The sequence below is a fragment of the Fundulus heteroclitus genome, chromosome 12, assembly GCF_011125445.2.
Source record: "Fundulus heteroclitus isolate FHET01 chromosome 12, MU-UCD_Fhet_4.1, whole genome shotgun sequence".
NCBI classification, from domain to species: Eukaryota; Metazoa; Chordata; class Actinopteri; order Cyprinodontiformes; family Fundulidae; genus Fundulus; species Fundulus heteroclitus.
In genome coordinates, this window is record NC_046372.1 from 40,002,843 (window position 1) to 40,022,176 (window position 19,334).

Below are 19,334 nucleotides of genomic sequence, written 5' to 3' on the forward strand. Positions count from 1 at the left end.
AAAGACAAAATGAATATTGGGCCTGCCTTTTGTAAGACCAAAGCTTTCGTGCTGAAATCAACTACTTATTTAGGTTTATAGCCTCTCACGCATCACCAACTGCTGTAGTACATGAACCAACTCGCATTATCATCTCAATGCAAAACAGGCATTTGACAAAATAAATCTAAGTCCGTGATTTTTTTTTTTTTTACGGAGGCATAAAATAAAGGATAACACCAGAGAACAGCAGCTCTCACCACATCTTCTGTCTAATCTTAATCCTCCTCCTCCTCCAATGAAAACACAGCCAGCTACATTGTGGAAGGCTTTTTCATTGTTTACTTATGAGAATACACAACCAGCATCTTATCACTGCTGTCAGGCCTGAAATGTAAAGCGTGACGCCTGTGATCACTTGCAGGTTTTCATGCTTTTAATCTTTTATTCCCAGCTTTAGTCTGTCTGCCAGCAAGACTGTTTTTCTTCCCCGCCCTGCATTTGTTTGAAGATCCCAGCTCCTTGCTCCGTGTTTTTTAAGCTCATTTATGTTGAGAGGTTCACAGCCAATGTTGTTTGCAGATGAAGCTGCAACACTCATTGACGAAGCCAGATGGTAGGTGATTGTAGCCAAACATAGTGCTTTGGATAATGGACCAATGCCGGCTAGGGGACAGTCGTCAGCCTAGATGGATATTACAAACATGCTTGTAATGGATTGGACATTTAGGGAAGCAGTTTAGAGAGGCTTATAAAGACTGAAAAGACGTCGCCAGGAACAGAATGGGTATGAAATGCTTTGAGTTCCATGACAGACAAGGACATCCAAGCTTCAGAAGAATGTGCCAGAGCATTCACGCAAGAAATGAGACTTAACTTTGTGAACATAATCCATAATAAAACAGATTTATTCGACTTTCAGATGAAGTATACTCCATGGATCACCCTTATGGCATCCTTCAGTTATTCGGATCTCACAGTACCACAAAACACTGCAGGTTTGACAGACGACTGGCTTTGAAAAGTTTAGCCTTAGTGACTGGCTATTAGTCTTGAACTCATGTGCACACACGGTGAGAGCGGTAATCTGACACACACTGCTCAGAAAGGGCTTGTTTGGTTGAGTATTTCACCTGGAGTGAGCACCATTAATCCTTCCAGTGTTCAAAACAAAGGCAATAATTCATCCAGACACAGAGGCCTGGAATTTGGCCGTGTCTGTGGTGGTTGGAAGACGGATCATGCAAACTGTGGTCTTTTCTAATATTGAAGCGGTCATCTGTTTGGCTGTTGTTTTTGGCTACCAGCGAATTCCCAGCTCTGGGCCCTGGTGCTGGGGCCCCTAATGGCCTTTGACTGACTGTAATACCTCATTCAACAGAGCCCTGGCTCCAGCCTCCATGGCTGCTAGGTCAGAGCTGCTGTGTTGAGGGGTTAGCAGCAGGACTGGGATTTCACTGCTGTTTGCTTTGGAGAGAGATTGTTCCAATGTCACACAACCCAAGGAGGAAAAAAAAAGTGCATGGAGCACAAACGACTGTCTTAGGAAGGGTAGAATTGTTGGCTTTTGTTGAAATTTGCCTCTAGTTCAGGACAGCTTGTTCTGCATAGTACAATTTTCATCAATTAATAAGTCTAGTTATTTACAGAGGAAATGAAATCCTCAAAACAAATATTTAGACATTTTACACTTCTGAGTATACATAGGTGTGAAGACATTTAGAAAATAGATGTGTGCACTATCAGAATTTTGCAGCCGACTTTTGATCCCTAGTTTTTGTAAAGCTTTGGCCTGACAATAAAAATTTTTAGCCGATTGCAATTTCTCTTAAGAAGCTACAAGAAAAAAAAAAAAGATATTAGGATGTTTGGAGTAGATCTTTTTTTTATGAAGCCTTCTTGTCATAACTGAGCATTCATTATTTATATTAGGAGCCCCAGCAACATCAACCCTGCTGTGCAAGAGAGCTGTCACTGAAAAAAAGGATTTGCTATTATTTTAAAACTAAAATAATATAATTATTGGGTTATTGCCTTAAACCAACTTTAATATTGTTTATAAGAATCAAGAAGCTTTTGTCATTAGGTGATTAAGCATAATTAGTGAGAGAAGCCTTTCAAAATAGTAATGTCCATTTTGTATTGTTTCATAATGAAGGTATATCATAAGATAGCTAGATAGCTAGATAGATAGATAGATAGATAGATAGATAGATAGATAGATAGATAGATAGATAGATAGATAGATAGATAGATAGATAGATAGATAGATAGATAGCACTTTCATATTGATCCTCAAAAGAATGCCAAGGTTGTTTTATTAATTTATTTACTGTTAGTGTGATTCTGTAATAAACTGCCATATTTTGAGAGGGAAAAAAATCAGCGAGTAGCTATCGCTACCACTAATGATACATTTATTGACCCATCAACTGTTATGTATGGGCAAGTGCTAAAGTGCTTGGGGCATCTTATGTGCTGCAGCACACTGTATTAGTGCACTGGGAAGGCTTAGCAGCCCCCAATCCTGGTAGCAGGTGTCTGTGAGGCTCGGCCAGAGTGGACATGTTTTCCAGGCAAGACCAACCATCTGGGTCTTGATACAGTATAGTGCTTAAAACCCCTCTCTCATGTGTGACACTCCCTACACTTAGCTCCTAGGTGCTCACTATAATGTAAGAAGTGACTGCTAAAAGGAGGGAGGAGTCTCCTGGGTTCCATGTGTTCTGGAGTCTCTTTCTTCATGGAAACGGTCTAAGGCATTAATTGGTCTGATTTTGAATTCCTCTTAGCTACTTTAGTATCGACATCCCCACTTGCAGGCTGAAGTGTTCTGAGCCGTATAGAGTGTTTGTCTCGTCTGTCACTTTTTTTTTTTTTTTTTTTTGGTCTCTTGTCTGCTTTTTCCTGATGTAGTCTGTTTCATCTTGCTAGCAGTTTGTCTCGTTACAGGGTCCAATTTGGTACCCCCCTTCCCCTCTGCCCCACATCCTCACATTCACACGTTTCCCCAAACTGTCATGCTGCTTTCGCACTCCAAACAAATCTTTTCTTCTCTTGCGGCGCTTGGAACCCGATAGCGAAATGTGGCAGCTCGTAGCAGCGCTGCAGATGTGAAGGCTGTCGTTAATGTCCCTTGTCCATCGCGCCTCAAGTAGGCCAGACTCAGTTTACCTCAGATATTTATGTGTGTGTGTGTGTGTGTGTGTGTGTGTGTGTTAGGAGCAGACAGGGTGGGGAGTACAGGTCAGGACCCTGGCCTTGTCCCCATTAGCTTATTTAACACAGACCTTTAGCCAACCCTCTCCCCCTTTCCTCTTGTTTATTCCTCTGCATCCTCCTGCTCATGTCTGGGTCACTTTACCTGCATTTTTTCAATCATTTTATGTGTGTGTGTGTGTGTCTCTCTCTCTTTGTTTCTCTCTCTCGCATTTAGAATGATAAATGAGGTGCAAGGAAGGGCAGCACATGTTTGTAAAATCTGATACACCCACCATTTGTCGCTCTTCCTGTAGTGATGAGGTGACCTGCAGCTAGGAGAGGACGGTTTTGAGGGCATTTGTGTGTGTGTGTTGTTTTTTTTACATTTTCTCTGAGAAATCCTTCAAACTGCTGCAACACGGTTCTCTAAAGTGTTAACTGCCTTGACATGTTTTCAACATCCCTCACCCAACCTACCCAAAACGAAAACAGACTTTAGTAACATTTCTTAAAAACGTCCCTTTCAAGTACGTCAAGCACCGACGACTGCGAAAAAGAGAAGAAGCGTGTAGTTCATAAATAAGAGCACTGCACGTCTGACGGGGATATGTCAGGTCTGCTCTAGTCATCAGTGGCAGCTAGAAGCCTAAACACAACCCAGAAGCAGCTCCGCACCAGCATCCATGTAGGAGTGGTATGGAGTGGATCATTAGGTACAAACTGGACAAATGTTTCCACCTGTCCCCTTATAGATATGTGAACCTGATGTTTAAATATTTGGGGTGGAAAACAGCGGGAATCTAGCTTTTGAGTTGTAGTCTGCTAAGATGTTAGAGCTCATTTGCTGCTAACGTCACTGACAAGAAGATGTGTTTTATACTGAGGATAATTTCGAAATAATCAAGACTTAGGTTGGGGTCTTGTCAATTAATAGTTTTTTTTTCTACATGTGCTTGTGAATGCTGTGTGAAATTATTTATAAAAATTAGCAAATTTAATTACTTTCCAACAGAAAATTGAAAACATGGCATTTGTTATCTCACGCCTTTAAGTGAAAACAAATCAAATGGTGTCATAATATTAATGAATAACCAAAGCTCCATGTGTGTTTTTTTATTTTTACTTAAAAAATGTCAGCCCTGGTGTAGCACTACACCCCAGTGTTTTGAGGCCTACCTTCCAATTGGTCTAGAGGACCTCACACCCTCCTCTGTTCCAGAGTCCTACATGGTTCCATACCAGGGACACTGTTTGTTTTTTTGATCTAAGTAATGGTTGTATCGAGGAACTGAAGGTGCAGGTGGTTCCTAATTAGTTTCTATGCATGGATAATATTTTGTTACAGACAGAATCTTTACACTGGATCACACCAGTGTATTTGTGAATCCAGTTGTTTCATCTGAGACAACTGGCTGAAATAAAAAAAAACAATCAGTCAGAAGATGACTTGTCTTTAGCAGGCAAGAACTGTTTTTGAACTTGTACACGGATGTTGAATTATTGTACTCCTGCTTTATCGCCTTTTTATTTTAAAGGTCATTTAAGAATCCGTCCTGGGTTTTTTTTGTTTTGTTTTTTTGTGCACTGCAATATCTCTTTGAGTGTCTGCTCAGCCATTCCTCTTCTGGATGTGCTAAGAATCTATCAGAGGTCCGTGTGGGGGGGTGGGGGGGTGGGGGGGGGGAGACTACATAGCTTTTATGGTTTCCATCTCTCGAACATTGTAATAAATGTTACAATGGCTGCTTCCAAGACCCCTGTCTTATGTTTGGGATTTGGCATAGTATAAGATAAACATTTCATTTGGATTCCATTGTTTTTGTAAATGCTTACTAATGCTATTACATTTAATTTGATTATATTTTAATATATATGTTATTCTGTTCTATTTCTGTTTGTATTCCGTTTTAATCCTTTGTACTCGGCAGTGTTGCCAGTGATTCCTGTTTTAAAGTGCTTTAGAAATCATGTTGACTTTAGCTTTATCCTACTGTAACTGATTATACGGTTTTACGCAGATAGCGTATACGGTTTGAAAAGCCCGAGGCATGATGTAATGTACAATTAAAGGCTTGCCACATAGATGGAGTCTTGAAGGATTGGAAGAGTGGACGCAATCTTTTATCAGCATAGTAAAGACCAGAAGCTCGGGCTTGTTATAACAGGATGCTTCAGCACAGAAAAGCAGCAGTATAAAAAAAAAAAGAAATGCAGGGGCTGATGGACGACGCAGCTTTCTGGTCCACGTTGATGTCGAGATTATCGCCACCTGTACCCTACCGTCGCCTGACAAGCAATTGTACCTCAGTAGCAGAGTTCTTTGTTTTCATGAACTAGGTGAGTACAGCTCAGGCAACACTTAAGGCCCTGCAAAACACTCGGCGTAATGTGATATGTTGCTGGAGATGTTTGTCCACCCCCCCACACACCCCAACCCCTTTTATTGCACTTAGCATTGACGGCTGCAAATGTCAAAACAGTCAATGAGGTATGGTGAGCGGTTGGGAGCTGTCAGCTTCCCAATTGTTGCCTTTGCTTTGAGCTTGGATAGTGAAAATTGAGATGGAGGAGGAGGAAAAGAAAAAACACACAGGCTCTTTCAGCCCACTGCCACGCCACTTAAGATTTGTTGAAGGATTTTCACCCAACCATTTCCATCCCATTGAGAAGTAATCAGTACGCCACTGAAAGATAATATTGTATCCACTTGGAGGCATGTGGGCTTCTTGCGTGTTTATACATGAAATGAGGGTGGAAAGCTGTGTCACTGTTTGCATTGTCGAATGCTCACGCCCTACATCTCTGCTTAGACTTGAAGCTTCCCGGTGAAAGCGCCCCGTCTTTGTGTTGCCTAGATTCTCCCTCCCCCCCCCCTCGCTTTTTATTTCTATCTCCTTTTCTTACGCTGTCTTCGGATGGCGAGCCAGCTGGTGGGCTAATGGAGGATGCTTTCCTGTGGGGCGCCAAGCTGATACTGTTGAGGCGTTCTGCAAGCTTAAGTAAAGCTGACACGCTGCTCAAGAGCCGCAGCCCACACTGAGCTTCACAGCGGCCCGTGGAGGGATGCTGAAAAGGTCTTAAAGGTACGGGAGACACGGGGAGGCTGCCGCTGTCCTCCCACCGCTGTGCTGTGATGTGGGAAGCAGGAGTTAAGTCCTTTATTAGAAGTGGCAGGCGGTGTCTCCAGTCACCTCGATAATTGCGGCGCCACGTCCGCCGCTTTAATCGATTGAGACAGCTGCTGCTGTGGCGTTCAAGTCCATCAGGCAGCCGTGTCATGCTAATTAATGAAATGATAAGGCTAGTGCCTGCAGGATTGCACAGATAAGTCCTGGAGGATCTCCTTTCCAGTGCGAGATTCATCGGCAAGTCCCCTCTGTTTTCCTTCATGCCCCGCGCTCCGTCCACATTGACCCGCGAGTAAAAAAGGGGTCGCAGGTTCTGGCGAGGGGTCACCGGCAGTGAATGGGGGTCAAATTCCTGGCCGGCATGGTGGGCTGCGCCAGAAGAGCCATTAGACTTGAGCTTTTCTCTGGGAAGTCCCGAGATGTCCACCCTTTTATTCGGTGGAACCCAGTAGCACTGACCTTTGACGACCCAGCTGTGGTCATAAAAAGCTGAGACTGATGGCTGTCCCAGAGCTCGGGCCGCAGTCCGCTCAGCGGGGGGAGGGCTCCTGCAAGACACTCCAGGAAGGACGTGGATGAGGCCAGACGTCTCGTTAGTCTCTGCAACGCGTTACTGCCAGGGGTTAATGGCGGTGCAGCCGCCGTTTGGGAGCACCACTGAACCGTGTATGGCATGAAAAGATTCAAAGAGTCAAAGGATTCCTTCAGAAAGCTGTTCTTTCATAAAGGCGAGCCCCTCTCTGAGCTGCTTTTGGTGATTCTTAAGTCACCAGACGAGACAGCCATGTCCCACCTGAGCTTTCAGAAATGAAGCTCAGTTCAGCAGGGTTGATATATACAGTCCTCCACGTTAAAATGAATGTGGGGCATCTTCTTTTTCTAACGGGTGAAATGTGTTGGTGTTGCCTGATGTCTCATCGCTTTATTTCTATTTTAAAGGCCTCACCTACATGCTGAAATGTGTCACTTTGTTCAGTAAAGGACGAACTTCAGCACGACGTACCCAATGTGGGTCAATGGTAAGAAACCGTTTATGTAATGCACCTCAGGGGGGTTTTGCCTTAAGTCTGCCAGGAAACTTGTAACAAAACTAGTTAACTTATATCCCCCCCCCCCCCCCCCCCCCCCCCCGTCTCTCTCCTCCACAGTCCTTTCAGAAAACACTTTGAGAAGGCAAGAAAGCATCGTAACTCCTGACTCTTAAGTGTCTCGTGAAGCCTGGAAGCATTCTCACTCCCGTTCATTTTCTCTCACCAGTTTAAAGCTACGCTTCCTGCTAGTCGCCTCCTGTCTACAACAATAGCATATGTGCCACGAGAAGTGACTGGCATAAATGTCTCGCACCATATGGCTAGGGTTTGAGCTGGGATCCAAATATGCACAGCAAAAACTTATTCATCCCCCCCCCCCCAGCTTGAGCTGCCAGCTCTCTGAAACGAACATTAGGTTCTTGATTTATGCCTGAGCCTCTACTGTAAACGTGTTACAGCTTAACACCCATCCCCATTCTTGTGCCATCAACTCCTTTGTGAGCTGAAGCACAGAGACGGAGAGGAATAATTGAAACGTGCCAGCTGTCCCCACTCTTCAGCTGTCTTGGCCAGCTTTCACTTTGCCCACTCCCCCATTAGCATCTTTGGGTTATTTGCAAAAACACCGCCTTGGCTCCCCTCTTTTCAAGCTCGGAGATCCTAGAAGCATATTACGTAGCGTGAGGAAACGCAGGCCGCTGTGAAGATCTCCTATGATTTTTAATATTGGCACAAGTATTCAACGCGGCTCAGCCCTTCTGTTCCTCTCATACGAAATCATTTTGTTGAAATCACCCTGCCTTTTTTTGTTTTTTTTATGAGTGAATACCTCATGGCTATGAAGTGTTGATTGGTGAGCCTGTGGTTTCCTGCCTGCTGCCAGTATCTGCTCTAGCCATCTTCCACAGTTGCTCGCTCGTGAGCTAAGCCTTGGCTCTGTGCGGGCTGCTCGTCTAGAGAGGTACAAAAAAAAACCAAATCATTGTGAGCTCAACCGTCAAGAGCTGGGGAACACGCATCCCCGCATACCCGGTGCATCCGCCAGCATCTTTCCACAGATATGTTGCTTTATTTAAATGTCTCTGTTCGTGTCATTTGTCAGTGCCCCAACTGTTTATGATTTGGCAAAGCCGTGAAAGGGAGCGAACCGCAGTGTTTGCCTAGGAAATGAGAACACCCAGCCGCCTTAAGCTTCTTTTATACCACAGCATCCTCCTGTCAGAAGGAGAATTTGCATATTCTCATATCTAATCTTAAAAGGCTTTTTGCATACAGCTTCTGTTTTCCTGGCTGTTGTGTGCACTGGCCCCGGTGTTAGCAGTGAGCAGGTAATTTATGGAACACGGCGATTTGCATGCACAGCATTGGGTTACTGAGGGTTTCGAGCTGCCAGGCCGACCTTCTCTCAAGCAGTTGTCTCATCCGTGAGGCGGTTGGGTTTGTTTTGCAGATGGCTAGGTGTGTGTCAGAAACAAATCGGTATGAAAAACTTTAAGGGGAACAATTTATGAACGTTAGTTTAGCAATTCTGAGCGCTTTAGAACAAAGATCGCAGTTCTTTTTTACTTTTGTCAAACGGCAGAGCAGCGCTTTCTTTCTTTCAACGGTAACAACTAACCCACCGTTGTGCGCTTCAGGGCCAAACTATGTTAGACTGGTCCCAGCCATCCCAAGCTGGACCATCTGGTACAAAGGTCTTATGGGATCGGATCAGTGCTAGCTCTCCAGATGTTCCACAGGGACAAGCAGGGTCAAATGTGAAGGATGGTGAAGGTGAGAACAGCTGTGCAGCGACACCCTCTTCACCCCAGATGGCCCCCCCGGACACATCAGTCATAACCAGCAAATCCCTGCAGCTTGTTGTCCGTCTGCCACCTCTGTCCCCGCATCCCGCTTCTTTACGGCCCCTCCCGACCTGCAAACCCAAATCACTTCAAACCAAGGCACGTGCTGCGAGTGCAAGGCTCAATTCCCCCTGGTGAGCAGAACCACAAGTAGAACGATAAAAAAAAAAAAAATCAATATTGGGATGAGATGTCATCTGGTGAGCAGACCTGCCAACATCCCCCTCGGGAATGTCCCTTGTTCCCCCAGTGTACTAACCTAGCTAACAGGAGAGGGGATCCACCCCCCCCCCTTCCTCTGGGCTGCCCTCCAACCGGCCTGGCTCAGCACCATCTGCTCAGGTTTGTAGGCAGGGCTTCACGACACGATTCTTAAAAATGTTTCATACACACAATCATTAGTCATTTGTTACTCAGGACTTCCTGTGGATTGCCTGCTGTTTTTCTCAGCAGCGGATTGCAGGCGAGGCTCGCTTGATGTCCTGACAAAAACAGAACAACGAAACAAAACTGAAACGGTTCAAATTTGTGATAAAATGCACAGATCAGGGATTTTGTGGCCATTTTCCGCTCATTTTGCGAAGGATGTTGATGTTACCTGATTACAATTTGCCTTCAAAGGATATCAATACAACTAAAATATGTTTTAAAATTTTCTGAATGAATTGAAAATGTGTCTTAACCATCAGTTATTTTCCCAAAAAGCCCAGGGTTACAGAGCTTTCTCTCTTTGCTTCACGGAAACCCTACAGACACAGTAAAATCATCTAGGCTCTGGGACAGAGGTATCCTTACAACTAAAACCATAACGCCTATCTCATCTACTCGCTTAGAACACAGGTTAGCGCTCACTTTATTTTGTTCTTTTTTTGCCCCCCTTAAAATGTAATATGCACCATATCATAAAATATTAATTTTTTTCCCTCCAAGATCTATTTAAAATCTTTTAAAAAATGCCACCAGCGTGGGCAGTGCTAAGTGTGGGAATCGTGGAACGTTCAAACCACTAACAAACGCTAAACCCAAGGCTATTTCTGAGTTTGACTTGCTAAGGAGCCGTGTGACTGAGATCCTTTTATACCTGAACTCGGGGCTATGATGCCGAAAGCATGTACCAATAGAACCAGTAACAAAGTGAAACTGCAATAGCCACCGTTCAACCCTAAGGGGGCAGCATTAAGATGGTTTTTAAGGCAAATATTGCAGAACAAAACAAGATCACAAATGTAAAAAAAAAAAAAATGCACAGTAACATTAAAGTAACCCCTTTAGGCCCTGTCTAAAGTTTATCTGCAAAATAAAGTTCCTTAGGGTGAGTTACACTTTAATATTTAATATTTAAAAATGTCTATTTTGTGTTCTAAATTGTGAAATCATTTATTCATTTATTGTTGCCATCCAGGACTTTAAAGCAGCATTTCTTTTGCGGTAATTATCTATAAGAGGAGCCGTTACACTATGTGTAAGAGAGCATTCGATGCATTAATATTTCACAGCAGACTTCATGATTATGGAGTGGAGATTTTAAGATACATATAACCTCTTACATCAGGGATTAGCATAGCTAATGCTTTTAGTGATTAGCATTACCAAGTGTACAACTGCGTAAGTAGACCCTTACCATAATTGCGAGATTTCAAAAATGACTGCCGACACATTTGCTGTACTAGTATCAGCTTCTCGTTTATCGGTGAGCTCTAACGCTGCATTTGGAGCTCAGGGCTTTGAATAACACCGCAGCCGAGTTCAGAGCGTTTGAGTTCCAGCGGGAAACATGTTTGGTTTGCGCATTAAAATGCAAGAGGAACATCTTCGCAAATAGATATTCCACAGACCTATGTTTACCACTGGTTTAAAGGGACACAAGTAATCAGAAGTAAAAAAAAAAAAAAAAAAAAATAGTATATATAAGTCACCTTCATTGTATTCAGTGTGCATGGCAGCCATATTGGATGCTAACTACTACTACTGCTACTAATCCACTGCCATGTGCTTTTCACTGTATGCTTTCTTTTCTTATATTTGGTTCATCTAAAGTACTTTATATTGTCTTGTTACTAAAATGTGCTATACAAATTAACTTGCCATGCCTAAATCTGGGGTGGTGTGGGAAACTCCAAATTTTCCGGTTCAAATTATAATGTACAATTAGGATCTGGGAGAAAAAAAACAACAACTTCCATGTACAAAGGGAATGCACCACAACTCCATATTCTTGCACACCTAACATATCTCAGTAAATTAAAGTCTTCTGGAAGCTTTCGCAGCTTTTCTGCTTTTAAAAACCTCACCGATACACTTCTTGCCCCAGTTACCACTCTCACACCAAACACTGTGGGAGTGGTGTGTTTGCTTTTGTGGAAAAAGATGCCATTTTTAGTTTCTGACCTGCCACTTATTGAACAAGAACAGTAAAATCTATAATTGACTGATTTGATTCTGTTTTTTCTTTTATTCTTCTGAGAAACAGGATGGCAGTATAAGAGTTTATGCGCAGAAATAGCTGCTGAAAAAAAATGAAATAAGACTGCAATAAGCCAGATTTTATAAAGCAGGCATATTTTAATTGTCTCTATTAAATGTTCACACTTATAAAAAGGCCGTTTGCTTTTACAGACTTTAAAAACAAGCGTTTTTAGTAATTGCATACATTTATGCACAGATAATGGAAACCCTGTCAATCCTATCGTCAGTTCTGAAGCACATAAACAATTTGAATAATGTAATGTTTTGCTTTCTCTGACAAAGAGGTCTCCTTTTTTTTCCTTTTTTCGGACGCGCTTCACTAAAATTAAGATGTCTGGGCTTAATTTGTTTGCGTCTCCGTATGCCAGCAGCGAAAACACTGGTGTCCATCTTTTGTCATTTTCATATGTCCATGCGTGAGCGCTAGAGCTGTTGCAGTGATTTTAATGAGGGGTCTGCGCCGATACCTCCCTGCCTCCATTAGAGCCCATTAGCATCATCATTAAGATTACCTGGTGCTCGCCGTGGCCCTGGCGCAGCGGCATTAATATGAGAAGCCCCCTTCCATCTCCTGGTGGTTGCACCGAGACGTTTTTTTTTTTTTTTCAGGATCATTCGCCTTGCATTGTGTCTGAGAGAGCCGGTTGCCAAGGCAACATCACCCGGCGGCGACATTTCGACTGGATATTTGTGGTTTGTGTGTCGATGCTTGTCTCTCTGTCTTTGCCTTGAGTCTTCCTTGCAGCAAAAAAAAAAAAAAACAGGCTGACAGTTTAATCCAAGTCCCAAACCTCTATAAATCGGGAGGTCTATATACGCCTGGACCCCGGGATTCATTTGAAAATCGTGACATCTTAGCTAGCCCCAGTTCACTCATAAATGCAGGGAGGAGGGGAGGGGGCGCTCGGCAAATAAATAAAAAAAATAAAAGCTCTGCCCTGCCTTTTTATTGGCCTTTTTATGGGTGTTAGGATGCTTGAAAGATTAAGCAGCCTGTTAATGGGGACTGGATATTCCATTAGTCTGCTGCATGTCGAGTTTTACTGGCTTGACAGCAGCTCCCAGCGCTTGGCTTTTTCTTTTTTTTCTTTTTTCTTTCTTTCTTTCCATTTTTTCTTAAATCCGTCAAGAATGCCCATGGAGCTTTTTTAATTGAAACACGAGTAGGCCTTTGACTGAAGTAGTGCTGCATCTTAGTTGTAGATGAGAAAGACCGTTCTCATCACTGCGCTGGCTTTTCTCTTCCATTGTCTGCGTGCGTACGTAAAAACCTTCTGTCTTTGATTTTTTTTTTTTTTTTTTTTTGTGTGCATGTGATCTCCCTGTGCTTAGCAGGAATTCTACCAGTTGCAGTTTTGATTAGCTCCAGACCTTGAGTAGTAATATCGCTGTTTCCTCAAACTCCTTGAGCTCCATTCTGCTCTTCGTTTGACCGTCAGAGAGGCAGACAGTTGCCAATTTGTTTCTTTCCTTTTTTTAAATAACATCCATCTAGCACTTTAGGGCCTCGCGTTAAATGCGTCGGGATGTAGCGTGTCGAACATTTAATTTACGTGACACAAAAGCACTTTAATTATAGTTATTAAATGTGCGAATCAACAGTACAAAAAGTCATCCGGTGGACTGCTGATGATAAAAAGCACGCGGCGTGTTGAATAAAGACAATTGGGCCAGGTTCAGAGGGCTTTGCCGTGGTTTCCCATATATCCAAGGACAGAGAGCCAGGATGGAGCCACTCGGTGACAGAGAGGCCACCATCTCTCTGTACAGCACAATTGAAACATAATTATTTCATGCCAGATTGTGTGCTCAGCAAAGCCCTGAATGGGCGCTGACATTTAACTTTAATTAGCTGTGATTTATTCATACTGACTTGATCGCAGGAAGAAATTGGATCATCTGATTATAGTTAAGCATGAAAATGACCTGATTAAACACTTAATGGAACCTAGGGAGAGGAAACAAGGGGAACCTTTCACAGAGGACACTGGAACAGTGCTGTAAAGGAGGAGAGGGAGATCATTTTTACTGCATCATAGCTACTCATTGATTAACTATAGTTTTTTAGTTCCGCCCAGCTGCAAAACACGTCTACAGCTATCAGCGTTGACTTGGTAGCGTCATGCAGCTGCTCCAGCTCCTTTCTGGCTTTGCATCCATGATGCAAATGTCCATCTTGACCAAGTCCTAAAGATGCTCTTTGGGACTTGAAGCACAATCAACTCATTTTCAGGTTCAAGAATGATTGGAGTTAATGAAATTATTTGGGCTTTTTTTGCATGATGCATTAGCTTCCTGGAAGCAGCCTTGGTTGTAATGAATGTCTGAGAGACAGTTGCCTTTTTATCACCTCCAAACAGTCTGCCCATCCTCCCCTGGCATCTGAAGAAGTGGTTTTTTGTTTGTTTGTTTGTTTTAACCACAAAGCTGCAGCTCGCTGGATATGTTCTCTTTGAGAGCTGATAACAGACCAGCCTGTCTGGCTGCAACAAACATGTCACGTTCAAAGTCACTTAACGCTCCCTTTTGCTTTGGGTTAGTAAGCAATTAAACAGTTTTACCTAATAATGTGGCGCTTGAGTGTGTAACGGTGGACAAGAGGGTCCTGCAGAAGATGGCGAGGGGAGCTGAAGGGTTATTGTAGCGTCCAGGAGCAGCATCAGCCCAGCTGCAGGTAGAGGCCTCTGAACATTGTCAGAGTTGTTAAACTGGTGATGTGCTGCACTTTACCGACCTCGTTTTATATTATCTGCTTTGTTAGGCGGTTTTCCTCTCTTTTTATATCATCTGTCCATTTTAGGACTTTTCACGCTTCGGAGAAACCCTCATTCGTTTTGTCGTGATCTCAATGATATCCAATGGAATTACAGTCAGTGGAGTTGCGTTTATACGTTGTTTTATCTTTTCCTCAGGTGTGCCTGCGAATGAGAGCTCCGTGTCCAAGACTTGCAGCTTAGCCAAAGTGTCGGGACTCCAGCGCAGCCAGGAGCAGAGCCACACTGAGGTGCCCTTCGCACCGCCCGTGCCTAGCCCCACCCCGGCTTCGGCACCGACGGGCTCCCCTGCGCTCGCAGCAGCGGCAGCCCCCCCTGAGCCTCGTGGGTCACGCCTTCTCACCCCTCCCGCCCTCAGCATTAAGAAGGAACAGAAAGCTCCACCCCCTGCCCCAACCCCACCACTGCTGAAGGCGCCGCCTCACCCCCAGCCTCACCCTCCCCACCCGCACTCGCACCAGGAGCCCCGCGTGCTGCCCGCCCCGCCGCACCACGCGCGGCCATTGATCGGCCACCAGGTGCATCAGCCTCTGCAGTACAACAGCCTCCACGACATCAGGTAAGTTAAAGACCTGCCGGCCGTTGCCCTCTGTGGTGCAAACATTTAGGGGCAGCCCACCCATAAACGCCGGCTCTTTATCAGAGGCAGATTTCAACCGAAGATGGCCAGCTGAGACGAGTTCAGCCACTAAATCTCAGTTTAAGATGTTGCAGACTGCATCACTTTCCTAATTGTGTTGGTGACAGAATTACTCACAAGTATGTCACGATCAATATACAATCATCCAACAGACAACCTATTGGTTTTCTCATGCTCTTCTTTACACCCCAGGAGACCTCAGGAAATGACAAAAAGCAGCTTTTAGTTTTGTTAAGTTGTGCTTGGCCGTATACAGCGACGTTCTCCATGTCCTGTTGCACCCTCTCCGTTTCAGAACACGGCCTCAGCTCGGTCTGGTGCTCTTAAAAACTGAAGGTTTTGAAAGTTGTGGGGGGGGAAACGTCTATGCTGCTACTAGAGAAATGAATTCTGACTTAAGACCTTTACCTACTATTGCTGTATTAACGATCATTGTCTGAATTAAACCTTTTTTGTTCTCTCCTGGTAAACCTACAGCCACAGCAGCAGTCCACTGGGTCTTGCCAAACAGCACTTGCCCCCATCCCCTCATCACCACCTCAGCGGGCTCCCATCCTCAGCCCCCGCCTTACCTCTGTCCATAGCGAACCTATCTACCTCGCACTATTCCTCCCTCCGGAGTCCAGCCCATCGGCATTCGGCCATGTTTGCAACCCCAGCCACACTGCCGCCACCGCCGACCTTACCGACCAACAGTTTAGTGGTGCCTGGACACCCTGCCGGCACCCCCTACCCAGGTAAACCTGCACACCTCACATGCTTGTTGGTAGCTGTGTTTTTTTCCTTGGTGTATGGATTAAACTTTCCCACTTGGAACAAAAGGCTTAGAATAACAACTGAATGCACGTACTGGATCTTTTCTTTCCCACATTACTACCACAAACCTCAATGTATTTTATTGGCATCTTATACAACACAAAGTAACATGTATTTGGAAAGAGGGAAGTGGCAGGATACATGTTGGCAGCATCATGCTGTGGGGGTGGCTTTTCTTAAGCAGGGACAAGCTAGTCAGAACTGACGGGAGGATGAACAGATCCAAATAAAAGGTCAGTCATGACAGAGAAGGCTATAAAAGACTGCATGTTTATGGTTATGGTCCTGCTGGATGGACAAAAACCCTAAACATGCAGACAAAACTACAAGGCGGGGTTTTATCAAATCAAATTTATGTATCAGAATAGAGTCAGACTTCCTCCAATTGAGAGAATATGGTAAGACTTTAAAGCTGGCGTTAACTGATGCCCTCCATCCAGTCTCTAGGTACGCTAAGCTGGCTAAAGCTTCACCCTAAAGATTTGCAGCTGTTATTAATATGAACAGGTGGTTCTACAAGGCATCGACTCAGAGGGGATCAATACCGTGAAGATGTTCATTTGTAAAATAAATCATATTTTGGTTTTCTCTTCAGAACTATGTGCTGCTTTGTGTTCATCTGTCCCATAACATCCTAGTGAAATACCTTGAAGTTTGTGGTTGTGAAATTACTGAAAAGCTGAAGCAATATTAATACTTAGGCATTGTGCCTGTGCTGTGTCCTAATATTCCTTTTATTTTATAAAAGTCAGATTTACTAGCCACTTAGTATAGAGAGTATTTCATGTTCAGCTTCCCTAAGCCTGCCTATATGACAGTAATAACTGTAAGAACAACATGTGGAGGGGCAGTGTGCGAGCACATACCATGCAGCTTCAGCCCACAATGTATAAATATGTTTGAGTAGGCTACAACAAGCTAATGTACTATGGACTCCTCTGGTAAGTGCTTGTTTATTATTTTTTCCACTTTTGAAATGATTTGTGTAATTTATTTAATTTTTTTTAAGTAGCTGCACCTAACTGAGCCTTCTGTTTCTCTCTCCATCACTGAGTTTATGTAAAGACGCCATTCCGTAAGCGCACAAGGCCCCGCTCATGGCCTCTGGTATTTATCAGGACCACACTTTGGTTTTGGTTTACCTTGTGATGAAAACATTGCTTTCAGTAGACCCTCGAGTTTTCTCCCGAGCCCTCACGGAAATGAAACGTATCATGAATGTCTTTTGACACTAGTCGTAATAAAGGCGTTTCATTATCTTTCCTGAAGGCTCCCAGCTATCTGTAAGGTTACACGCCCGTCAAAAACACTCATCATTCATTTGGAAATATTCCAAAGGATCCCACATGATCACCCTTACAGGATGAATCATCTTTGGTAATGATTAGTGTCATGAACCTATTGCAAACACTGGTCTGATGATAGAAAGCACCACCAGTTGGTAGAATTAATTTAGGTATGTTTGAATGTTTGAATAAGGTTTACAAGGTTAGCTAGCTATGTTAAGTGATTGAAAAAATGTCAGCTAACAACTGGACAGCCATCCCAGCTGGAGACTTTTCAAATCACTGAAAGCACCGCTTTAAAATAAAATATGGTGCGCTCTAAAATTCCTGCCAGAGCCGCCGGATGTGCATCACCTATGTACTCGATGCACGCACAACAACTTTCCTACAAATCAGACCGTTTTTTTTTTGTGAAATGAGGAAACAGCGTCTCCAGTGACGATGGGTGTCTCTGAAATAGATACATTGCCTTACAAAAGCATTCACACCCTTTGAACTCTTTCTGACTAGTTCTAGTTCTACGTGCAGCTATGAAGTGGAAGGAAAACGGCTTTTACAAGGAAAATCTGAAAAGCTTGGTGTGCAAACTAAACGCCATAACTTTTAGAACCCCTTTTTGTTGAAAAGTGCCGCTAGAAATCTCTTTAGGCACACCCCCCGTGACTGTTATTACTTCCCAAGACCAACATTGTCCCACGATGAAACACCACCGCGGGTCGTTGTGGGGGAAGTGCACACAGGGAGGTGTGCAGCGTTAGCTTTCCGCCACACATTGTGAGTGGTTGGCAGGTTCACCTTAAGATTTAACGTCGGTCTCATCTGAACAGAACACCGTCTTCCCCAGTTCTGCCGTCCACCTGCACGGCTCGTGGCAAACTGCGAACAGAACCGCTTTCTTCCTGCCACTCCTCCATGAAGGCCAGATTTGTGGAGTGGATTACTTAAAGTTTTGCTGTCAAAACATTCCCCCACCTGAGCTTTGGATCATTGCAGCTCCTCTAGAGTCACTGTAGTTCTCTTGGCTGCCTTTCTGATTAATTATTTAAACTTCTCCAAACCATAGCCCCGAGCTGAAAGCTTTGTTCATTACTTTTACCTTCACAAACCCCTCAGGTGACTGCTGAAGGTTGAATGCACTGGAATTTGAGGACAATCAAAGTAAAGTGGGTTGAATACAAATGCACACCAGATTTTCTGGATCAGTTTCCTTCCACTTCATCGATACTTCTGTGGTCAATCACATAAAACCCCAGTAAAAGTGTGTGATGTGACAAAATGGGGGGGGGGGGTTAAATATTTAAGGGGTGTGAATACTTTTGCGAGGCACGGTAAACAGAGATGCCAGTTGTGCTTTTATGATCTCATAGAGGGCAGTGTGTGTGTGTGTTTTCTGCTGGGATGACTCTCGGTTCTTTCTTGTCTTTAGATACCAGCCTGTTGATATCATTCAACCAACCAATCATGTATTGCCAGCCTCATTCGGGGATTCTGATTGGCACATTGTCACAGGCAACTCTCTTACCACCACCAATGAGTCCCCACGTAGAAAACCCTCACAGCATGAGCTGGAGAAACAGAGAATGCCAGGTGACTATTTTCTTTCTTCTACCCTTGTTGTGAAGACTGACTGGGCGCTCGTGCCTTTTTTTTCTTGTGTCCCCCTTTCCTTCCCCCCCAATCCTTTTTTTTTTTCCTTTCCTTTTTATTTTGTTTTTACTTTTGTTCTTTTTGTTTTATCTTTTTTTTTTTTTTTTTTTTTTTTGGTTTTCCTCGCTCTCCTTTCTTGCAGAGCATGACCTCCTGAGGCAGGAGCTGAACAACCGCTTCCTGGTTCAGAGTTCAGAGCGGGGCCGGGGGCCGTCCGCTTCGCCGCTGGCCCCCGTGTCGCTCCTGAGGGCCGAGTTTCACCAACACCAGCACATGCACCAGCACCAACACACCCATCAGCACACCTTCACGCCCTTCCCCGCCAGTCTGCCCCCGGCCGCCATCCTCACCCCGCCCACCGCACCCCCCATGGTGCGTACCCAAGCCAGAAATGTGAGGATAAGTAACAAGAAAAAGCTCCCGTGACTTCCCACCGACTCACCCCTCCAACCTTCTCTCCAGGGCGCTCCACCTTTTTTTTAGTCTTCTCCCCTCAAATTTAACCAGATGATGTCCCCGGGA

At 44.2% G+C, this 19,334-nt stretch overlaps 1 protein-coding gene across 15 annotated transcripts in view; it reads left to right on the forward strand.

Annotated features, from left to right (window-relative positions):
• fbrsl1 (fibrosin-like 1) overlaps positions 1 to 19,334 on the forward strand; it is a 378,307-nt gene that overhangs the window by 341,849 nt on the left and 17,124 nt on the right. For 11 of the 15 annotated variants that reach the window (XM_021319717.2, XM_021319696.2, XM_021319698.2 and 8 more), the window contains 3 exons: positions 14,562 to 14,982; positions 15,541 to 15,800; positions 18,955 to 19,205. In XM_021319717.2, the coding sequence (XP_021175392.2) occupies positions 14,562 to 14,982; positions 15,541 to 15,800; positions 18,955 to 19,205 (932 nt within the window). Of the gene's footprint in view, positions 1 to 14,561; positions 14,983 to 15,540; positions 15,801 to 18,591; positions 18,753 to 18,954; positions 19,206 to 19,334 lie in introns of all 15 variants that reach the window. The other 4 variants (XM_021319727.2, XM_012868769.3, XM_021319743.2 and 1 more) reach the window with 2 other exon arrangements.